We start from the raw sequence: 23,248 nt of genomic DNA on the forward strand, positions 1-23,248 counted from the left end.
TCTTCTCCCACTCTCTCAAGGCTCTACTTTGTATTGTGTTTTGTGTTCTTGGTTTAGGGAGTGTCCAGAAGACATGAAGTCTTTTAGTGTTACTTCTAGGGACCATTTGAAAGACTAATCTATTTCTTTCCTTTTTTTTTTTAAATGTATAGTTTAATTTTATTACTAGCCACTCTCTCTAAAAAAAGAAGAATTATCTTAATGACATTTTATTAGAAAAGAGAGAGGGTTTTTTTGCAGTCATTTCTAGAGTATCTATGAATTTTCCAGGATGGCAGCTTCTGTTCAAATGTTCTTCACCTTTTTTTGTGTTATGGACCCTTTTGGTGAAATATTGGACCTATTCTCATGATAATATTTTTAAATATATAGGATTACAAAGGAAATTAATTACATTGAAATCTAGTTATCAATTTTTTTTTTTAAACAAGTCTATAGGGCTCCAGGTTAAGAATCCTGAATGTTCTGTACTCATCAGGTCCAACAGTGGGGAAGGTACGAGGGAGCCTTTAGTAGTTCAAAGCAAGAGATCTTTTATGGTTGGTGTAGTTCTTGGCAATGATTTGGGAAACAAAAAGCATGGAAGGGAGTGATAATTCATTTGATGTCCTTGCAAGCACTTAAAATGTTTAGAAAGGTCCTGTTAGGCTCCAGTGTAGTACAAAAGTTTACCAGTGCCATGACCAAATATTAGTTATCAGGAACATTCATGCTCATCATAGTATTGGACCTATAGTATAAATAGTAGACAAAAAAATGTATTTGCCATCCAGAAAATTTCAGACTAAGGAATGGAAACAAAGTGCCATGCATCCATATAGATAGTTGCTGATGTGTGTATACACACGTTTATGAGTACATTTTGCCAATTTTAAGAAAATATTTTAAGAAGAGGGTATACTGCATGCACTTCAGGGCACACTACATGCAATTAATTATTTAATATAATATATAATATAATATATAATATATTGTTAATATATTATATGATATATTTTTGCTTGAGAACATTTTGTTTCTCCAAGTCAAAGGTTATGATTTGTTCACTTTTCAGGGGCAGATGATGGTGTATGCAAAGTTTGACAAAAATGTTTACCTCCCTGAAGATGCTGAATTTTATTTCATTTACAATGGATCTCATCAAAGGCATGTGACATTTGCACAGCGCATTGGAGATAATGTCCTCCAGTCTAGCATTCCAGGTAAGCATTTCCTTTTTAAATATCCAATAGGGAAATATATCTGTAGACTTTCTCATTGTTGTTGTTGTTGTTGTTATAAAACCTTTTAAACAAGAAACAAACTAGGAGAAAAAGAATACACATGTCCTGAGTGAGAGGCAGGGATAGCTTTGGGAAAGCCAGCTGGCTTTCAAGCACTATGGGAATTTTTCTGTTAGAGTTGCCATAGCATCTGAGATCAGACACTGCACCAGAATTAATTTTTTTGTAATAATGCCAAAATGGTGCAACAAAAGAAATGCTGTCTCTTCAGGGCCTTAAGCCAGAGATGACCTAAGACAAGACTATGAAACAGGTAATTTGTCTTTAGTGAGCTCTTATTTTTGCTTTTAGCAGCTCCTTTTCCCCCTACTCCATCAAATGCTGACCCTAGGTTGCCTAGGGCTTTCCACTGGGACACCTTAGTTGAGCTTACCCTCTCTGGGGCAGGGTAACATGCTTCAGACCTTTCTCTTCTCCCTGCTTTCCATTACATTATGTGTGGCCTGTGTCCCATTCTTCATAGCCCTGTTTTCCCCTTTTCAAGGTGACAGCTAGTTGTTAATCTGAAAATTTAATCCATTCTAATGTGCAAGTGGGTGCAAATGGCTTAAAGTATTATGCTTCTAAGGTGACATTTTTTGCATTTTAAGAGGATAATTATGGCATTTGTCCAAAGCAGTAATTCAGGTATAGGTTGGGGAAAAGGCAGATTTAGATTTGAGACAAGGAAAGGACTTCCTAAAAAACCTCAAACTTCCTACGTTGGGAGGTAGGGGAATGTCTACCCTAAACATAAAAAGACTTCCCCTGGAAGACAGAATGAGCAAATGAGAAAAGTTTGTTCCAATAGCCATAAGGGCAGCTGAAGCTGGTGCTGTGGAGTACTTAGAGTTTCGTCAGAGATCAAAGGGACCAAGGTCATCTGCTGCATCCTGGACCATCATCAGGTGTCCTGACTTTTGTCTTGGCATTGGGCTTTGATGACTCTGGAAAAGATATTGAGGCTGATGATTTTGCACAACTCTGCCTCGCTGAAATTGAATTTACATGCAAGTCAGGACATTTCCCGTAATGTTATTGGTCCTCTTTGCAAACTAAGGATGGACAACAGTCTTCCAGCCCTCACTTGTGAGGAATACTGTAGAGGACATTCTTGAATAGGGACAGGTTGGCAGAGGTCAGTCAGTCAACTAGGAATTGGTAAGCTCCTGCTATATGCCAGATGTGTGCCCTATGTGTACCTTTCTAACTTGGAGATTCAGTGATTCTGTGATCTTTTTGGACAGGGGGATCTTTCCTCAGCTCTTTAAATCACACTATATAGGTGGTCACTTTTTCAGTCTATAAACCAGACTGACTCACCTTCTGAAAACAAGTCCATTGCCAGATTTTTTGGCAACCTGTGGTTGCTGGGAGGAGAACAGAATATAAATATGGCATTGTACAGTGACTTTGACCATTGTGAAGAGATACATAGGAAGTTTACAACTCCATTGAAGTCTAGCCAGTGATCTGAAACTTGTTATCTGATTCCTTTAATAACTTAGGATTTTTTGTTGTTGTGGTTGTTGTAACTGCACATAACTCTTAACTCTTCCTTGCCTGGCTTCAGAGCTCCTTAAGAGAATGAAGAGCAACCAAATAGATAGGTGATTCCAAAATGATGCTTTCTCTGTATTCTGTCCTCTTCTGGCTTCTCCCCTTCCTTGCACCTCCTTTGTTAACTGCCTCCTCTCATCCTTCTCTCCCTTTTATCCATCCCACCCTACCCCCCAAACATCTTTAGTTTCATTTCTGCTCTACAATGTCTTAAGTCTCCTGATCATCTTTTATGAGAAAGAAAACAAAAACGTCAGCAAATTAGCCAAAATTCTGAATTGTGTTTCATTTTTATGATTGAGCTTTTCTCCCTCTTTCCCCCTCCTCCTCCCTCCCAGCTTTGTGCTTCAAGAGAGACATCATCCATTATGTTGCAAACTCTGTTGCAGAGACCATTTTCTTTGTCTTACTGTTGATCTCAAGTGTGTGATCAGTGGTTTCACATTTCTCAGATACAGGCTATTTGCTGTGTGCTGTACACCATACCTACTCTTTAGCAGGAACAACCTTCCCTAGAGACAATATAAGCAACTGTGTCATATCCTCTTCTAATGATTTCATGCAATACTGTTCTCTGGAGTCATTTGTTAGGGCTCTCAGGGTGTCAGTTGCTTACCTTTGGTGAGTAAACCCTGGATAGAGGTGGTGTTGAAGTTCTTCAGAATTCTTTTGTCCATTTGTCCAATGATTCTCACTTCTCCTTTGCAGAGGGAAGAATTCCTATAGAGGCCAAGTGATGAAGTTTATTTCTTACTCCTACCCTCATTCTGTCGATTTGTATAGTATAGTATATTATCAATTTCTAAAAATTCTGTTGTCTCTGAATGTTTTGCCAAATGGCTGAGAGTTAAGAAGAAAGGCAGCCTAGCATAGAGGAAGGAATACTGAATTTGGAATCATAGGATATAGATTTGAAGCCTATCTCAGCTATTTATTACTGATATTTTGAGCTTTAGCAAGTCACAGCCTCTCTGGCCTCCATTTCCTCATCTGTAAAATAAATGTTTTAACCAAGATATTCACAGAGGGCCTCTACAGCTCTTTATCCTACTGTCCTTTAAAAAATTACTGGACCTGCTGGGCAGATGCAGTTTTACCTTGGAGAAGTGACATGTAGGGGTGAATAAAGGTAGAGCTACGGAAGGAAAATATTCTCTGTAGGGATTCTACTATTACAAAAAGCAGAAAGGCCAAGATGAGAAAACTTGGAGGTGGGCTAGGAGAGACAAATTCTTTATTCAGTTATTTGAAGGGCTTTCATGTAGAAGCTGGTTTAGGCTTGTTTTTCTTGGCTCCAGAGGGTGGAAGTAAGAACAATGGATAGAAATGACAGAGACAGGTTTTAATATAAGGAAAAACTTCCTAACGATTAGAGCTATGGCAAAGTGAAATAGGTTCCTTAATGAGGTAGTGAGTCCTATCACTGGAAGTTTTCAAGCAAAAGCTGGATGAGCACGGTTTTTTTTTTTTAGTTTTATTTATTTTATTTTTAATTTATGGAATAAAACAAGCATTTCCATAACATAGTATAATAAAAAGATGATTGCACATGAAACTACAAATCTATTATGTACAACTTGGTATTCCTTTTAAATATATAATTATCATGTAAATTTTTTCCCCCCTCTTTTTACCTCCCCCTTCACCCTCCCCTGCCACCTTAGAGATGGCTACCACTAGACACAAATATGTTTGTGTCGTGTGTGTGTGTATGTGTGTGTGTGTGTGTAAAGCCATACTATACATACTTTCATGTATCAGTTCTTTCTCTGGATACAGGTAGTATCTTCCTTCATATATCCTTTGTAGTTAATTTGTGTCTTTATAATATTTATAATACTTAAGTGAGATGTTATAATAGGAGATGCCTATTCAGGCATAGACCAAGCTATCCTGCTCACTGAGGTACCATATAGATTGTCGATTCTATGACCTCGTGAAGATACTTTGAGATTACAAGTAGTATCAGTAATGTCAGAGAAATGACCGTGCCTACACATGCCTCCTTCCTCTTCTTTAACATTCAGCCTCAGTTTGGGTGAGAAAGGGGCAGTTAACAAAGAAATTCCATAGGGGGAAACCTAATTTATTTGTGACTTAAATTGCCATATAAAGATAATAAGAAAATGAATGTATGAAATAATAGTTGTATTCAGTAACATATGGCAGACAGGTAAATAGCAGAGGCCATTTATTTATTCTGATGGACATTTCTGATCAGAATCATGATGTGATAATGGTTGTATGTTTGTTTTTTAAACATTAATTAAATAAATTCCAAATATCTTTTTAAAATAGTGACACTGAAAGAGTAATATTAAATGAAGCCTTCACTTAAGTAGTGAAAAGCAATTGTATCAAACTCAAATAGAAATGGACCCCTATCGGCCACATGTTGACTTAGAAAACCACAAACAGATGAACATTATCTATGTTATATTGTATTTTTATGTATTTTGTTAAAGATTTCCCAATTACATTTTAGTCTTGTTCAGGTCATTCTCAGGAGGGTCCATGGACCAGGATGGTACATGACTCTTCCAAAAAAAGATAAATTTAAAAACCGGGAAGAACTCAAAGGAGGCGCCATTTTAAATTTGGCCTCGCTGGCTCTGCTAAATCTTGTTAACAATAGTTAGAAAGACAGCAAGCTAAGTTCCCAGCCCATCCTCCTTTATTTCTCTATAGTCCCCTAGAGCTGTTCTGAGGGCATTCTCTGCCTTTGTAACGAAGCTGGGTGCTCAGACCTGCTCACTGGAATTTTAGAAAGGTCATGTAACTTCAGATACATTCTTAAATAATAATCAAGTTTTCCTCATAGAGGAGGAAAATGTCTTTCATACAGTTTCTCAAAGGTACATTAATTCTTGTTTTGCATTTCAGGCCATGTATTTGAGGAAACTGTGTTCGGTGTCCACGTGTTTGTACTCAGAAGGTTACTCCCCAGTGACCATGGGCTGTTGTTCTATTATATACATGGACAATGTGGCTTGCAGGCTGTCCCGTTCTCTCGTTAGCCAAGTTGGCTCTTTCACTTGTAGCAGTCATCAGACTCTACTTGATCAATTTGGTCTCAAGGTGAAAGAGCTTCAGGCTTTGGATGAAGACCTTGTATTGGCTATGGCTCACTTGGAGTTACCACTTGGGTGGAATATCTTGGGAAATTCTTCAGGAGAAGGTAAGTTTTCACTAGAAGAATATTTGCCTGCCTCTGTAAGTACAGTTTAAGATAGGTCAAACCACAAATCACAGAATTTGAGAGCTGGAAAAGACCTCAGTGGCCATTTAGTCTAATACCAGCCCCAAAGAAATTAACATGATGGCATACCTGATTGGTGAGGTGGTACAGTGGATGAGGTACTGCACTTGGATAAAGTAGAAGCCTTCCCACTAAGATTATGTGTGAAACAAGGATACCCACTCTCACCAATATTATTCCAAATTGTACTGGAAATCCTAGCAATAGCAATAAGAGAAGAAAAAGAAATAGAAGGAATCAGAATAGGAAGACCTAAATCCAAATCCAGCCCCAGACACTTATTAGCTATGCAACCTTGGTCAAATCATTTAATCTCTGCATGTCTCAGTTTCCTGCTCTATAAAATGGAGATAATAAAAGCATCTACCTCCCAGGGTTGTTGTGAGTATGAAATGAGATAATATTTGTAAAAGTGCTTTGCAAACCTTAAAGCGCTATATAAATGCTAGCTATTATGATGATTATTAAATGGTCATTCTGACTGTGCTTAAAGAACTTCAGTGAAGGGTAACCTACTACCTCCCCAGTCAGCCCATTCCACTTTTGGATAGCTCTAATTGTTAGGAAGTTGTTTTTCTTATGTCAAGAATAAATTTGCCTTTGCAATTTCTATCCATTCCTGCTGATTCTGGGGTCAAACAAAATGAGTCATTCTAGTCCTTCCACATGACAGCCTTTCAAATATGTGAATACAATTGTTCCTGTATCCCCTAAGTCTTCTCAGGCTGAAGATACCCAGTTCATTCATCCTCATGGCATAGACTCCTGGCACTCACCATCCTGGTTGCCCTCTACTGTATGCTTTCCAGCTTCTCAATAGCTTTCTTAAACTATAGTACCCAGAGCTGAATGTAGTCCTCCAACTGTGGTCTGACTGGGGCAGAATAAAGAAGGAGTCTCACCTTCTTCTTCCTGGAAGCTCTCTCTTTCTTAATGCCATCTGTCATCTCCAGCATTTTTGACTGCCACATCACAGCGCTAGCTCATGTTGAGCCTGATGTCCATTAAAGGTATAGCTCTTTTTTTAAAAAATAAGTTTTATTGATGTCTTGTTTTTACATTACCCACATTTACAGATTAACCCCTCTTCATAAGAGGTCTCTTGGATCAAAATGAAACGTTAAGTAAAACTAATAATACGATGACCTCATCTGAAAGTGCATGGAGCATTTCACATCTGTAGCAATACCTCCACTTCTCTATTTAAATTTTTTTTTCAACAAACCTGTTTTCTCTCCTTTTCATTCCCCACCCCTTTGGGAAAAAAGAAAAGAAAAACACATTTCTTTTATCAAATATGGATTGTCAAGCAAAACCAATTCCCTCAGTTCTTTTATACAAATTAAAATCTTATTCTGCACCTTAAATCTGTTACATCACTATAATGGATAGTATATTTTATTGGAGCATCATGAATGATCATTGCATCAGCCTAGTTCTTATAGCTTTCATAGTTACTTGTTTTCACAGAGTTGTTATTGTGTTAATTATTCTCCTAGTTCTGCTAATTTCATTCTTTATCAGTTTATAAAGATCCTCAAAATTGTGGCTTTTATAACATTGATGTTAAAATGAAATTGTTCTGATTCTGCTTATTATATTCTGCATCAGTTCATATAAATCTTTTCATGTCTTTTTGAAAATATCTATTTCCTTAAAACAGTATTCCATCACATTTATATACCACAATTTATTTAGTGATTTCTCCATTGTTAGACATTTTCTTAGTTTCCAGTTTTGTTGCCACCACAAAAAGTTGCTATAAATATTTTTACACATAAAAGATCTTTTTCCTCTTTCTTTGATCTCTTTTGGGTATAAGGCTAATATTAGCATAACAGGGTCAAAGGGAATGCACTGTTTAGTAACCTTTTGTCTAAGAATGTGAACAGCGAGTTCTCAAGGAAAGAAACCCAGGCTATCTTTAGCCATTTGAAAAAAAAATACTCCAAATAACTACAAGAGCAATACACATTAGAGCAATTCTGAGATTCCATTTAATACCCATCAGAGTGGCAAAGATGACAAAAAAGGAAATTAATCAGTGATGGGAGGACTGTGGAAAAACAGACAATGTAGGTGGACTCATGAATAGGTACAACTGTCCTGGAAACCAATTTATTATTATGCACAAAAAGGTGTGATATATTAATGTGGCAGAATACTATTGTGAGTAAATAAATGATTTCAAAGAGATGTAGAAAGACTTATGTGAACTGGAAACCTTTTATCTTATGTATTATTTTGTATGTGCTGGAAGATAGTGATTGCTAGCCTTTTTCTTTTTAGTCTTTGGATACATTCAGTATATTTTCCTTTACAATAACATAGAGATGAAATTAGTCATCTCAGTTAGTAGAATTATACTTAACCAGCCCCTTTGCCTATATACATCTGTGATTTGTCTTGGCCATTATAATGTGTGCTCTAACTTTCCCACAGCTGTGAGCTATTCAGTGATTAAAAACAAAACAAAACATGGTCCCTGCCATAAAGGATTTTATAATTGAATAAGAGAAAGAAGGGCTATGCAAATAAGTGTAATTCCACACAGAATGTAATAAGTATCATACAAAAGAAACAAGCGAAAAACTATTTCAGAGTTGAAAATGAACTCTTATGTTCATCTACTACAACCACTAGCTGAAGGATGAATCTCTTCACCAGTATCCCACACAAGTGTCTGTCCAGACTCTGTTTGAACATTTCAAATAGTCAAGTCAACAGGCATTTATTAAGCACCTACTTTTTTGGGAGCAGTATGTATGGGGGGGGCAAGGAGAAAGACAATATGAAACAACTGTATACAAGCAACTATGTACAAGCAATATATAGTCAGGATGATTTGGAGATAATCTGAAGGAAGGTGCTAGTATAAAGGAAGACCAGGAAAGGTTTCTTGTAGAAGGCGGGATTTTAGATGGGATTTGAAGAAAGCAAATAGGTGGAAATGAGGAGGGAGCAAAAAGTCCAAGTATGGGAGCCAGTCAATGAAAATGCAAGGAGGGGGAAAATCGAGTGTCTTTTGTGAGGAATAGAAAGGAGGCTAATGTCATTGGATGTAAGATGTAAGAAGACTCCTTTAATGAGATGTGTATGTGGGAAGAGGCTATGAAAGGCTTTAAAAGCTGAGAGAATTTTGTATTTGATCTTGGAGACAATAAGGAGTCACTGTAATTTACTGAACTGGGGAATGACATGGTCAGACCTATCCTTTAGGAAACTCACTTTGATAAGTGATTGAAGGATGGACTGGAGTGGGGAGAGATTTGAGGCAGGGAGACCAACCAACAGGTCATCGAAGTGGTCCAGGCATGAGGTAATGAACACCTTTACCAGGGTGTTGGCAATGTCAGGGGAGAGAGGGACGTGTACATGATGGCTGAATTGGCAGGACTTGACAATACGTTGGATGTGGGGAATGTGGAAGTGAGTAATCAAGGATAACATGTAAATTGAATGGCTGGATCACTGTGAGGATTGTAGTGCCCTTGACAATAATTGGGAAGTTAGGAAAAGGAGAGGGCTTTTGGGGAAAGATAATAAATTTAATTTTGGTCAAGTTGACTTTAGGATGTCTATAGGACATCTAGTTCCATATGTCCTGTAGGTAGTAGTCAGTCTTCCTGAATCAGCTGTCAGTATACAATTAGACCATTGGCTTGTAAAAACAAACATCAAACAATACCAGATTAGATTATTCAAAATAGGAAAAACATGTGGCATGCAACTAAACAACTTTAACCTGACCTATTTTAATAAGTTACTGATGCTTAGAAATGGATAAAGGAGAAGGAATGGATATAGACCATCACCATTCTTATGAAAGTTTAGCTAATATAAGGTTGCCATAATAAGGAGGCCAGAAGACCCTACAGAATGCCTAAGCCAGCAAGTATATGATCTCCTTGTCGACTGGAGAAAGTTGACAGCCAAGAGCAAGGCTGGTTTAGAATACAAACTTACTTATAAAAATTTATGGAGGAGGATAGTGGTAGATTATAAATAGTGCTCCTAATAAAACAGTGAAAAGTGTTGGAGATAGAAAACAGTTTTCAGAAAGTTTGGCCCAGTTTGACCCAGTTAAACCAAATTACTCCAAGAACATTAAAGGAGGACAACAAAGATAAAAAATGGAAAAGGTGTGTTAACATTTCTAGAACAAATCTTCCATGTCATTGACAGTAAAACTATTACATTTGGAATCAGCACTGAAGTTTCTAATGTGCTATATGAGGAAGTAGAAAAGATAGTTAAAAAAAAAAAGAAATGGGAAAATCATTAAGACCAGACCTAGAGGAAGTCCATGGAGGATATGACACAGTTTTAAGTTTATTGAAGCTGATTCTCAAGATATTGGGAAGAATTGAAATTATCAAACACATAGAAGATATCACAGATATTAATACTTTTGATAAGTATGCTTGAGGGGACATCATTAACAATTGATTGATGAAACATTTATTAGCACTTATGGTGTGCCAGTAGGCCATGTGCTGAGCAGTGAGGATAAAAATACAAGAAAGCAAGACAATTATTCCTACCCTCAAGGAATTTACATTTTAATGAGGGAAGACAACTTATAAAGGGGAACTGAAAAGTTGGGGGACGGGGAAGGAAGGGAACCTACACAGGACCATTATGGACACCAGAGGGGAAGGAGTCCTGAGAAGGACTCCAGATGTAAGTGAGATGAAGCATAGCTAGGATCCTTCCAAAATGATTGTCTCAGGGAAGAAGTCACCAAAGGAGAGGAGGACTTCAGTGCAGAGGTTTATTCAAGGCAGCAATGCAGCTGGCAAAATTCTGAAACCTACAGTGACAGGCAACTTCTGGCTCTGAGTGTAGGTACACTGGGCTCCTTCTCATTCACCTTGCCCCTTCCTTGTCCTTTTCTACCATGCTGTCTTGCTCTCTCTCTCTCTCTCTTTCTCTCTCGTGTTCGTAAAAGCTTTATGAGAAGTCTACAAATATATTGAGGGCATCCTTGATGAAGGCATGAGAATTCAGTAGGATATTCTATACCAGACCACATCTTCACAGCTACACAGGTAAGAGATGAAGGGAATATAAGATCCTACTGTGCTTATTGTTTGCTGACTATTTAAAAAAAACATTAGTAGAGGAGGAAGCACCATTTAAGATTCTTCCCTAACATGTTCTTCTGCTGCTCTGCTGATTAATTGATTAATATCAGGCAAGGCATAACAGAAAGAGACATGCTTTTCCAAGGTATTTTCTGCTGTCATGGAAACTCTGTTCATCACAAAGTTAAAATGCATGAGGAATTCCTGTAAATTGCAAGGTGTCCATATTTTTAGATGACATTGTCCTATTTGCATCAAGCTCCAAAACATTTCAGAGCCTCCTGAATTGGAATAACAACCATTCAAAAATTCATCTTAACTATCTACACATAATCTACCAAATAGATGAAGCATGTCTATTGTTCAGACAATGCTATGCACTTGGATGGAATTTCTAAATAATCAGTTTCTAAATAGTCAAAATTATGGTCTCCCAGGGGTCAGTGGAAAGAGAGATTTACTGTAAGATGTGTGACCAGAAGAGGAGATGGGTTGGTCATGTAGTAGGAGCAAAGATAACATCTGGACAACCAGTATGGTACATAGGTGCCTATATAAATTATGAGACTTTTAAAAAGACCTACTGGATAGTGGGTGGACCCTGAGTTGAAGACTTATTGAAGGTCATGTATTTAAAAGTCAAACAAAAAGAGGAGATAGGAACAGGTTGTTATTTGCACATTGGAGAAAGTACCCGTCTTCATGAACTCAGAGGCTGAAATATAGAAGTATATATTTGCATGAGAAAAGTGCTGTACAGGTCTGCTTACACAGTGAGGTATTGAATTATGGGTAAGTGAATCTGTCTGTCTCTCTATCTATCCATCTATCCATCCATCCATCCATTCATCCATCCGTCCACCCATCCATCCATCTATCCATCCATCTGTCAACAGCAGAGTTATCCCAGTTGAACTGAATAGAAAGGTTGCATTTATAAAGACATGACATGGAAATCCTTGACAATGTCACTTTTGAGGGATAGGGCTAACATTGATACTGTGAGCTAGAAGCAGTCATCAAGTTTTTACCACACTTTCTTATTATTTTGGGGGGGATGTGATTTTGAACCACATCATATCCAGATCTGTATAATAATCTATTTCCTAGGATTTTATTGTATCTGTATGTTTTGGTCCAAATATGGAATACAGAAAATTTACAGATAGGCATGTCTTAATTTTAATTTATTTTTAATCCATCAAGACATCATTGATACCCATCTCAATCCATCAAGACATCGACATTATGTTTGAAAGCTCACGGGAAGCAGAATTAGATTAAACATGAAGAATAACTTTCTAATAGAGTTATTCCAAAGTATTAGACTTTTTGTTTTGGGAGTTGTGTTTCCCCTTTACCTAGACATCTTTAAGACTGAGTGATTGCACATTGGAAACATTATAGAAATAAGCCAAATCCTGGCTCAATTAATTTGTCTTAAAAATTAATTTGAGATTTCCCTTTGTACTACTTGCCCTGGTATCAGAATTGCTAGTTATGGTTCTGAGAGAATATTTTCTGGGTGACAGGAGAACCTGAGTTGTTTCCACTTTTGCTGCTAACTAGCTATGTGGCCTTGGCTATGTTATTTAATTTCTTTCCACTTCTTTTTCCTCATCTGTGGAATTAAGTGAAATGTCAAATTCTAAGGTTCCTTCCAACTCTAACAACCTATACTCCATTGTTTCAATATTATGTTATATTTATCTAGTTTTTTCTGTAAGAGAGCTTTCATTCCACGAAGTTAAAATGTTTTAGGTGCTCAATACATTTATTATCTAGTATTTATATTGAGGATTACATATCTTTGAGGCAGATAGACAACAAGAAACTACACATTAAAAACCAAGGCATGTAGAACCTGCCACAGAGGACCTGAGTTTGTCGGTGGTAGTACTCACAGATGAAAAACAGGCTGGGTACGGGGATGCACGCCCAGCTACTGAGATGCCTGAGACTGGTGCATCTCTTGAGCTTGGAAGTTCTGAGCTGCAAGGGGTTATGCGCTAAACTTGGTATTAGTATGATGAGCCCCCTGGAAGCACGTTGCCTGAGAAGAGGAGAACCTGCTCAGGTCAGAAACAGAGCAGGTCAAAGCTCCTGTGCCAATCATAGTAGGATTGGACTGTAAGTAGCCCGTGTACTTCCAGCCTGGTGAGACAGGGAGACCCAACCTTTAAAACCAACCAACCAACAAAAGACAAATGGAAATTAGGTGTCTGGCAGTGTAATTCAGTATTTCTCTGAATGTTATCCACTGTTTGAGAGTTCCTCCCTATTGTTCTTATCAGAAAAAATGACTACAACTTGTGTCAGTTTCTTTGCATGTCCTTTATATGTCTGTTGGTACTCAGTACATGGTAATAAGAATTAGTGAGAGGGGGCAGCTACGTGGTACAGTAGATAGAGCACCGGCCCTGGATTCAGGAGGATCTGAATTCAAATCCAGCCTCAGACACATAACACTCACTAGCTGTGTGACCCCGGGCAAATCATTTAACCCCATTGCCTAACAAAAAAACAAACAAAAAAAAATTAGTGAGAAATATTTCTGGGAAAAGAGAGATTTTTCCTAAGGACTTACTGCAAAACCTGAATATTGTTTCATTTGGTGTCATAATAAAATCCACATCTAGTCTTTTAATCAGTTTTATCCAGAAGGCATCAGATATTGGAGAGCTGCCAGAGACCCAGGGAAGATGGGGTTCTGCAGCATAAGGGAAAGCAGAGCCTTCTTCCCCGGGCTTCAGATAGAAGAGATCATTACTCACAAATGAAACTTAATTATAGATTGTAGGAAAGGAAATAACCCATGTCTTTATTTAATTTTGTTCCATAAGTAAAATTGGGTTTCTATTTCATAAAAATGACATTAATTTTCTGTCTGAAGCAGTTTTTGCAGTACAGCCCATCCCAGGAATCTAAAGCCACCAGATTTGGACTAGGCTTTTCAGCAACACTGTAATTATTTGAGGTGCTTTACGGTAAATATACCTTTGGCTTTCGAAGATTGAAAGTCTTCCTATTTTGCAATTCTGTATTCTTTTTATTTATTTAAAAGCTCAGGTAAAAAGTTCTAGTATGTTTTATTTTGATTATTCTAGTAGACTTTTTGATTTAAAAAAAATTCTCTTTTTCCTAAAGAACCCAAATCTGGGTTTTATTTTTGATTCTAGGGACTCTGAGAAGAGATTGTAGGTCGCAGACCTGTGTTATTAGACTCTTAATGAAAAAACTGAAATTTGAAACCTAGAATTATGGTACCAGTGGAGTGAGAATGCCTGGTGAGCGAGGCAAGCCCCAGATAGCTGATATAGCTGATAATGGGCAAACTGGGGTGTGAAGAGGGAAAGCGCTCTGAATTAAAAATCCAACAAACAAACAAACCACACCCCAATTAGTCAATTCCAAACACGATAAGATTTTTGCAGTTTTACACGTACCATTCTATAATATTAACTTAAGTATTCATTTTGGAGAGTTAGATTGTGTTTCTTGAGAGGCAAGGTTGTGTGTAATGCAGTAGTGTCAAACTCAAGTGGAAACAGGCTACTAATCTCTGCATAAGGATCTATGCTGCCACATATGTTGACTTAGTTTTAAAATATAACATTATCTCTGTTTTATTTTGTTAAATATTTTTATTTATTTATTTTGTTAAATATTTCCCAATTACATTTTGATCTGCTCTAGGCCACATAGGCTGTGGTTTGACACCTCTGCTTTAATTGGAGGGATGAGTTAGCTGCATTCAATTTCTAGTCCTGATATATCCCTGCTATGACCAAGGGATATGACCAATGTCTCGTAACATTTAGTGCCTCAGTCAACTCTCTAAGACCTAAAATTGCAGAGATGCTGTTGATCAGCATTGATAGAGGGAGTTTTCTCTCTGGAAGTGCCCTACACCAATGAAATCACAGACCCAAACAAACTATATATTTAATACTGAACAGTTTCATTCCTAAGATGCCATTAAGTCAAAAGTTCTTTCTCTGTGCATTAGGTATCTCATTGGTGGTGGTGGGTGTAGGGGTAGGGTTGTTTAAGGAAGGAAGAATATTTAACCTGAATTTGTAGGGTACACTGCATCTGACAGGGGACCCAGCCTGGCATATTAAATATTATTTAATTGCTTATTTGAATGATGGGATTGTGAACACACTCATTAAAATTTCAGATTACTATGTTGAATGTGCTTGTCAACACCCAGAACATAACTTGTGAAATTAGAGAAATCATCAAGAAAGTATGGGATAAAATTCAGCAGAGACAAGGGCAAAGAAGCATCCTAAGGGAGGAAAAATGAATGCTAGTTTAGTGATAGAAAAGGCAATATAGCTGACTTGCTAGAGTACTAGAGATGAGGTTCTTTGTGCTAAATGAGTTTGACATGTCAGGAATGGGACACTGCTGCTAGTAAGTCAAAGTTTGAATGGACCAGGTTCGGTCTTTGGAGGGATTTTCCTACAAGTCTTTCTCAGCTATGATTCTAGCCCCATGTCTTACTCAGCTTTTCGGTCTCTTTTTTTAAAAGTCAAGTTTAAGGGTTTAGCTCAGGTGTATTAGTAGCCTTGTTCAATCAGTTTATCCTTAATGTAGCATTAAAGGGGCAAAGAGATGTCCTGGGGCCTTTTAATCGCCTATCTTGTCAAAGGATTAGCACTTTGTTAAGGAGACAGAGGTTTTCAAGAGAGCCCTATCTGGTTCTTCCTGGATACACCCTTTATATATTATAATTATAGCACCTGAGGCAACAATTTACACACTGGGGCTCCAGGCATAAAGATCTACCTAGGTTTGAGGTATTGCACTTTGTGGATGAGTGCCCACTCAAAACCAGCCATCTTTATCTTTTACAGATGGTTTTACTTTTATCAGCCAGCCAGAAAACACATTAGTTCAAATGAAAAGATAATTATTCAAGCGTCTTATCAAATAAAATGACAAGAAAAGTTCCTCATGTGTATGTATTGGGCATAGGCTCTCATTCTATCATGTCATCAGTGGGGAAGGCCCTATCTTCAGAGAACATACATGACCAGGGAACATGCATGGAGGTCACATGTATGGCCAGTGTAACATGCTACTGGGTCATCTCCAGTTGTCCTGATCTATATCTGTTCACTGGATCCGGATGGTTCCAGAGGAGAAAGTGAGGCTGGTGACTGCACAGCCCTCCCTCACTTAAATCTAATTCATTTGCATGTCATGACATTGCCTCCCTGATGTCATGGTCCTCTTCTAGAATGAAGGATAAACAATAACAACCACAACATCATCTTATCTCTACTCTCAGCTGTACATCATGGTGTCTCTGTTGGGCATCAGATCCCCACTCTTTTTTACTTGTTATTTGTTGGACTTCTTTGTTGGTCTCATGGTCAGCAAGCTACTCTTTGCTACCATCTGCTGGACTTTACCTCTTAAAGGTCATTAGCTTCTCTGTTTACCAGTCTTCTGAAGCACAGTGTCTAGAAAGCCTCTCTCAGCCAAGGGAAGGCTGATATTCCTATAGCTATAGCCCAGGCTATGACCAGCACACCCAGCCAGGGAGGTAACAAAAACCAGAAGAATGCTTCAGCCTAAGATTAAATCTATTCTCTTGCATGCCTTTGTTTGGTATCGAATCAGAGATCCTGGGTCTGAGACAACTATGTGACTTGGGGTTAGGAAATTCTTTGTACCTCCCATTAAATTCTTGATTGTTAGCCTTTGTTTCTTAAACCCATTTCAGGAACTCTGTAGCCTTCCCCACCCTGCAATCCCATAGAGGCTGTGTTGGCTGGGCCCTAAGATTAGCCTTGTCTCTGTATCCTCTTTGAATAGCATGCAAATGAGGTTCAGTAAAGTTGGCAGGTTCTACTTTCCTGCCTGTTTAGGGCATATTTGCCACCTATAAGAGTCCTGACACAATAGTTACATATCTTCCTAGTCTCCCTACTTAACATTATGGTGAGTCATGATTGAGAAGAAACCCTCAGATTTTGTAAGGTCTCTTTAAGAGTATTTTTTTTTTCATCATCCTGTGTTCTACAGCTGAAGAGGGTGAAAATGAAGAAGACTCAAAGAAAAGTCACAAAAATGAAGGGGTTAGAAAGTGGGATTCATGAGAAAAGGTTAAAAGGAATAGGAGTTTTCCAGAAACTGTTAAGACCGTGTTCTGGTTGGGTAGAGTTCACTGACTAAATAGTAGTTGTATTATTACTTCTTAACTACTGTAAAGTTAGTTCAAGTGAGAATTGAAAGTCTGTTAGAAAAATTCAATATAAATTGCTGACTGCCTGTGACATTTTCATTTGTGCTTCAAGCCATAAACCCAGAACCATTACTTCCCTTCCTGGGAGCAGCAATTTTTGAGAGAGGAAAGTACCAGTTTATCTATCTTTGTCTTGAATGAAGTAGAGATATCACTTACAAGTAAGAAGTAAGATTTGCTTAACACCTAAAGTAGCATTGACCTGGCTCAGATTTTTATCACTTGAACAGACTGCTGGCTGTCGAATTGAAACAGAAGGTAAAAGAAGGCTTAACATGGCCTTCTGTGCACTTTCACTTCCTTATCTGTGTTCCAGGCCTTATTAGCCAGTGGACATATTAAATTATAATATTTACTGGCTATTCCACAGATTATGTTAAATGTCATCTTTGTTTTGTCTAACCTACTGCTTCATTTCTTCATTTAATCTAAATGCAGTCAGACACTTGCTAGACTGCAAGCTTGAAACCTCACCATCTGAAACACCACAGGGATAGGAATTTTACAGAAGACAGAAGAAGTTGGAACTGAATTAATGAATTATGGGAAAAGAATGACTCAGATTTTATGTGTTTCTGTTTGAAACCTTAACATTTTCCCAGCGGCTGTAGGCCTTTAAGTGACCATGCTCTAGAATTTTAAAAGCTGTGATACAATCTTACTGGACAAGACAATCCCTTTTCCCTCCCCCACCCACTTTACCTTGACATTGTAAACTGGTGTTATGTTCCTTCAGCTGCTAAGGTTGCAAATTGAAGGGGGGTAGGGCATTTCTGGACTTAACTCCTTTTTTATTGAGACCTATGAAGCCTAATTATTCTATTTTTCTCTGCCTTTTGGGGATTTAAAAAAAAGAAGGTTTTTTTTTTTTTTAGCATTTCTGTTCCTGTTATACCTTTGAGGCATCTAGGTGGCACAGGGGACAGACCTCTGGGCCTGGAGGCCAAAAGACCTGGGTTCAAATCTATAGCAATGCCAAATATTTCCACTTGGAAATTTTTTTTAAGGTTGAACTCTTGACTGCTTTATAGAATATTAAAATCTTTGGCTATTCTTTCTTTAGAAGTCATCTTAGTGATCATCATTTAGAAGTCATCATTCCACAAGTTTTGGAAGAGTTTCTAGGAAAGCAGTTTCAATGCATGTGAATTGGCTAACTAGAGGGAAGCAGCCGAAATTTCCATTAGTGAAAACTAATTATGAATTGGAATTTGGATGCTTATTGATTCAGTTTTCTGATAATTTGAATCTCTTCATCTTACTCATTTTCTATGTTACTTAATGATTGTGATAGTGGTAAAAGAATTATCATGCTGCTGCTAAGTTATTGTTCATAATAACATTAATATATTATAATAATATATAACTTCATATACCAGAATACTATTATAACATTATACACAATTGTAAATATTTGTAACATCATTTATGATATATTACTATAATAGAAATACTAATTTATCACATCTTCATCATTATTATTCATGTTTACATGGCATTTTAAGCTTTACAAAAGCATATATAACCTATAGCTTATTCCTACAAAGCTCACTATTCCCCAGTCCAGTGGCTGCAGGATAAAATTCTGGCTTCTAGCCCTTGGCCAACTCCTATTTAATGGACCCTATGGCTCACTGAGGCATTTTCTTGTTGTTCTTGAATTCACAATTCTTGCTTCAAAATGGAAAGAGTCATTTTTAAAAAAAAATTATTTTTTATTTTTTGGTTTTTTTATTTATTTTATTTATTTATTTTTAATTTTTTTTCCATATGCTTTTGAGTTGAAAATTTTTTCTCCCTTTTTCTCCCCCCCATCCGAAGACGGCTCACAATCTGACATAGGCTTTACATTTACATGCCCATTAAACATATTTTCACATTAGTGAAGTTATAAGTAAAAATTAAAACCAATAGGAGGAACCATCAGAAAGATGAAACAAAACTCAACTGAAGGTAAAAATAAGTGAGAGTGATTCGACTTCCATAGTTCTTTCTTTGGATGTGGACAGCATTTTCCATCCCGAGGCCTCTGGAGATGTCTTAGATCCTCATAATGCTGAGAAGGGTTCAGTTTAACATTCTTAGTCGTTGCATAACGTGGCTGCTATTGTATGCAAAGTCCTCTGGGTTCTGCTCACTTCACTAAGCATTAGACCATATAAGTCTTCCCAGGTTTTTCTGAAGTCAGCCTGTTCATCATTTCTTATAGCACAATAGTATTCCATTACATTCATATACCACAACTTGTTCAGCCATTCCCCAATTGATGGGCATCCTCTCAATTTCCAATTCTTTGCCACCACAAAAAGAGCTGCTATGGATATTTTTGTACATGCGCGGGTCCTTTTCCCATTTGTTTGTTCTCTTTCGGATATAGCCCTAGAAGTGCTATTGCTGGATCAAAGGGTATGCACATTTTTGTAGCCCTTTGGGCATAGTTCCAAATTGTTCTCCAAAATGGTTGGATCATTTCACAACTCCACCAACAATGTATTAGCATTCCAATTTTCCCACATCCTCTCCAACATTTATCATTTTCCTGTTTTGTCATGTTGGCCAATCTGATAGGTGTGATATGGTACCTCAGAGCTGTTTTGATTTGCATTTCTCTAATCAATAATGATTTAGAGCATTTTTTCATATGACTATACATGGCTTTAATTTCTTCATCTGAGAACTGCCTGCTCATATCCTTTGACCATTTATCAATTGGAATGGCTTGTGTTCTTATAAATTTGTCTTAATTCTCTATATATTTTAGAAATGAGGCCTTTATCAGAAAGACTGGTTGTAAAAATTCGGAAAGAGTCATTTTTTAGTAGCCAAGAAAACTTTTACGGCTTTTTTCTTGCTCAGCATAATAAAAACGGATGGTGTAGTACTAAGTATGCTTATGTCTCGCCAGTGAAAACGGTTCCTCCAGTATTATTTTGTAGGGGTAGGTAAAAATGGCAGCTTTATTCAGCTCACTTATTGCTATATTTGTTGTTATTGTTCAGTTATGTCCAACTCTTCATGACCCTATGCACCATAGCACGCCAGCACTGTCCATGGGGTTTTCTTGGCAAAGATACCGGAATGGTTTCCTATTTCCTTCTCCTGTGCATTAAGGCAAGTAGAGGTTAAGTGACTTGCTCAGGATCACACAACTAGTAAGTGTCTAAGGCCGAATTTGAACTCAGGTCCTCCTGACTCCAGGCTCAGCACTCTATTCACTAAACCACCTAGCTCCTGTTACTATGCTAGAAGGACAGGAAAAAAATTAGTCTTTGAAAATGTTAAAGTAAGACAAATAAACCTACATTTAACTTGGAAGGGGGACTGGTATGACTACTGGTATTATGGTATCATGATGTCTGGACTGCAGCTCAAATCAAAGGTCTCAGTCTGTGTTGTTTTAATTGGCACATCTGGCTTTTCCACACTGATTTAATTAAATGACAGTATTTACAATGCCTTGTAGGCAGGCAGCTAGAATGGTACTTTTAAATGGTTTAAATGTAGTAGACACCTATTTTAATATTTGTTGATGACATTCCAAATATTCAAAAAATCATGGAAGCATGAAGGACAGATTGATAACAAGTGAACTTGTGACCTTTACGTTTTTCAAAATTCTGTTTCAATTCATGAGCATTTATTTTCTCTCCCTCTCTCTGTTCTCCTTCCCCAGTTGGGTCAAGGGGGAGAAAGAAAGGAAAAACAAAACCCTTAAATCAAATATATGTAATCAAGAAAAACATTCCCACATTGGCCATATCCAAAACAATTATGATATATCTCATTATGCATCTTAAGATCATCACCTCTTTGTCAGGAGCTGGGTAGCATGGTTTATTGCCTCTGGAATTGTGATTGGTCATTGTATTAAGTGCTTTAGAGTTGTTTGTTTATTTATTTATTCATTGCTCATTCATTTATTTTTTAGGCAATTGGGGTTAAGTGACTTGCCCAGGGTCACACAGCTAGTAAGTGTCAAGTGTTTGGTCTGAGGCCGGATTTGAACTCAGGTCCTCCTAACTTCAGGGCTGGTGCTCTATCCACTGCGCCACCTCGCTGCCCCAAAGTAGTTTATTTTTATAAAGTTGTTATACTATAAATTGTTCTCCAGGTTTTGTTCACTTACTCTGTATCAATGCATAACACATCTTCTTGTGTCTTCTAAAGTCTGTCTTCTAAAACCATCCTTTTAATAAATTTTTTTTTTTGGCTAGGCAATGGGGTTAAGTGACTTGCCCACAATCACACAGCTAGTAAGTGTTATGTGTCTGAGGCCATATTTGAACTCAGGTCCTCCTGACTTCAGGGCCAGTGTTCTATCCACTACGCCACCTAGCTGCTACCCTTTTAATAATTTTTTAATGGCACAATATGATTCTTTTTCATTCTTATGCTATTTTTATCAATGGGCATCCCCTAAGTTTCCAGTTCTTTGTCAGAACAAAACTGTGGTCTTTAAATTGGAAGTATCAAGGCCGTGCTAGGACCCGGTATCATGCAACATCAACATGATACGTCAAAATGTCCTAGGATACAAAAAAGAGAAGTTGGGTTGTCATCTTTGAATATGGATCTATATTTTCCAATCTTTTCACAGCATGCTTATAAAAATGAGAATATTCCTTAAGGTATGAAAACAAATGACCGGTTTGAATCAAAAGAAGCTCCTTAATGTATGAGAACTTTTCTATCTAATTGAGAAATCCAAGATGATTTCTTCTCCTCCTCCTCCTCCTCCTGGCAATTGAGGTTAAGTGACTTGCCCAGGGTCATACAGCTAGTGAGCGCCTGAGGCCTTATTTGAACTTGGGTTCATCTGATTCCAGGGCTGGTGCTCTATCCACTGCACTTAGCTGCCCCTAAGATAATTTTTTTAGTTGTTTAGTTACATCATGAGAAACAAACAGCATAGAAGGATTTTCCCTGCAGAGAGGAGGTGTCAGGGCATAGAAGTACATATATATGGTTTTAGGGACCTTTTATTTTGACCAGAACCCTCTGACTCTGACACTCTGAGATAGCACTGAGACAGAAAATGAGCTGGTTGAGTGAGTCAGTTATACACCCCGACACACTATTCTGCTCCGGGATCCCGGATTCACATTTGTCTTGCTCCTGAATTATACCTTTTATTTCCCCTCTTCCAAAGCTCAGCTCAAATTTCATCTATGTGAGGTCCTTTCTGATCCCCTTAGCCACCAGTGTCCCCCTCTAGGAATCAATTGACTTTATCTATTTTGTATATACTTATATATTTGTATATTTCCTCCAAAGGAATGCAAGCTTCTTGAGGGTTTTGGTTGTTCAGTTGTTTCAGTCATGTCTTGATCTTTTCTCTCTGATGCAGAATATTTTAGTATGATAGGGTAGGCTTTCTATGGGAGAGTAAGAGACAACGTGAGTTGTATGTTATTGTGAAGGAGAGTCAGGGCGGTATGGTAGACAGGTTACTAGACTTGGAACCAAGAAGTTGTTCACTTGTGTCTGACTCTTCCTGACCCCATTTGGACTTTTCTTGGCAAAGATACTGGAGTGGTTTACCATTTCCTTTTCCAGCTTATTTTATAGATGAAGAAACTGAGGCAAACAGGGCTAAGTAACTTGCCCAGAGTCACACAGCTAGTAAGTATCTGAGGCTAGATTTGAACTTACGTAGATGAGTCTTCCTGTTTCCAAGCCCGCTGCACCACCTGGCTGCCCATTTCTTGTGGGGGGAGGGACTGTTTTCTTTTTATCTCCAGCACTTAGCACAGAACGTGGGGTATAGCAGGTGCTTAGTAAGTACTTGTTAGTTAATTAATTAACTGTGATATTCCAT

At 37.7% G+C, this 23,248-nt stretch overlaps 1 protein-coding gene across 3 annotated transcripts in view; it reads left to right on the forward strand.

Annotated features, from left to right (window-relative positions):
- The first annotated feature begins 1,089 nt into the window (after positions 1–1,089).
- ARHGEF28 (Rho guanine nucleotide exchange factor 28) overlaps positions 1,090–23,248 on the forward strand; it is a 249,912-nt gene continuing 227,753 nt past the window's right edge. For all 3 annotated transcript variants that reach the window (XM_020998382.2, XM_020998383.2, XM_078153157.1), the window contains exons 1-2: positions 1,090–1,202; positions 5,706–6,000. In XM_020998382.2, coding sequence (XP_020854041.1) covers positions 1,179–1,202; positions 5,706–6,000 — 319 coding nt within the window. In that variant the 5' untranslated portion in view covers positions 1,090–1,178. The remainder of the gene's footprint in view (positions 1,203–5,705; positions 6,001–23,248) is intronic.

Source organism: Phascolarctos cinereus, unplaced genomic scaffold (assembly GCF_003287225.1).
Source record: "Phascolarctos cinereus isolate Bilbo 61053 unplaced genomic scaffold, phaCin_HiC Scaffold_4;HRSCAF=312, whole genome shotgun sequence".
Taxonomy (NCBI): Eukaryota; Metazoa; Chordata; class Mammalia; order Diprotodontia; family Phascolarctidae; genus Phascolarctos; species Phascolarctos cinereus.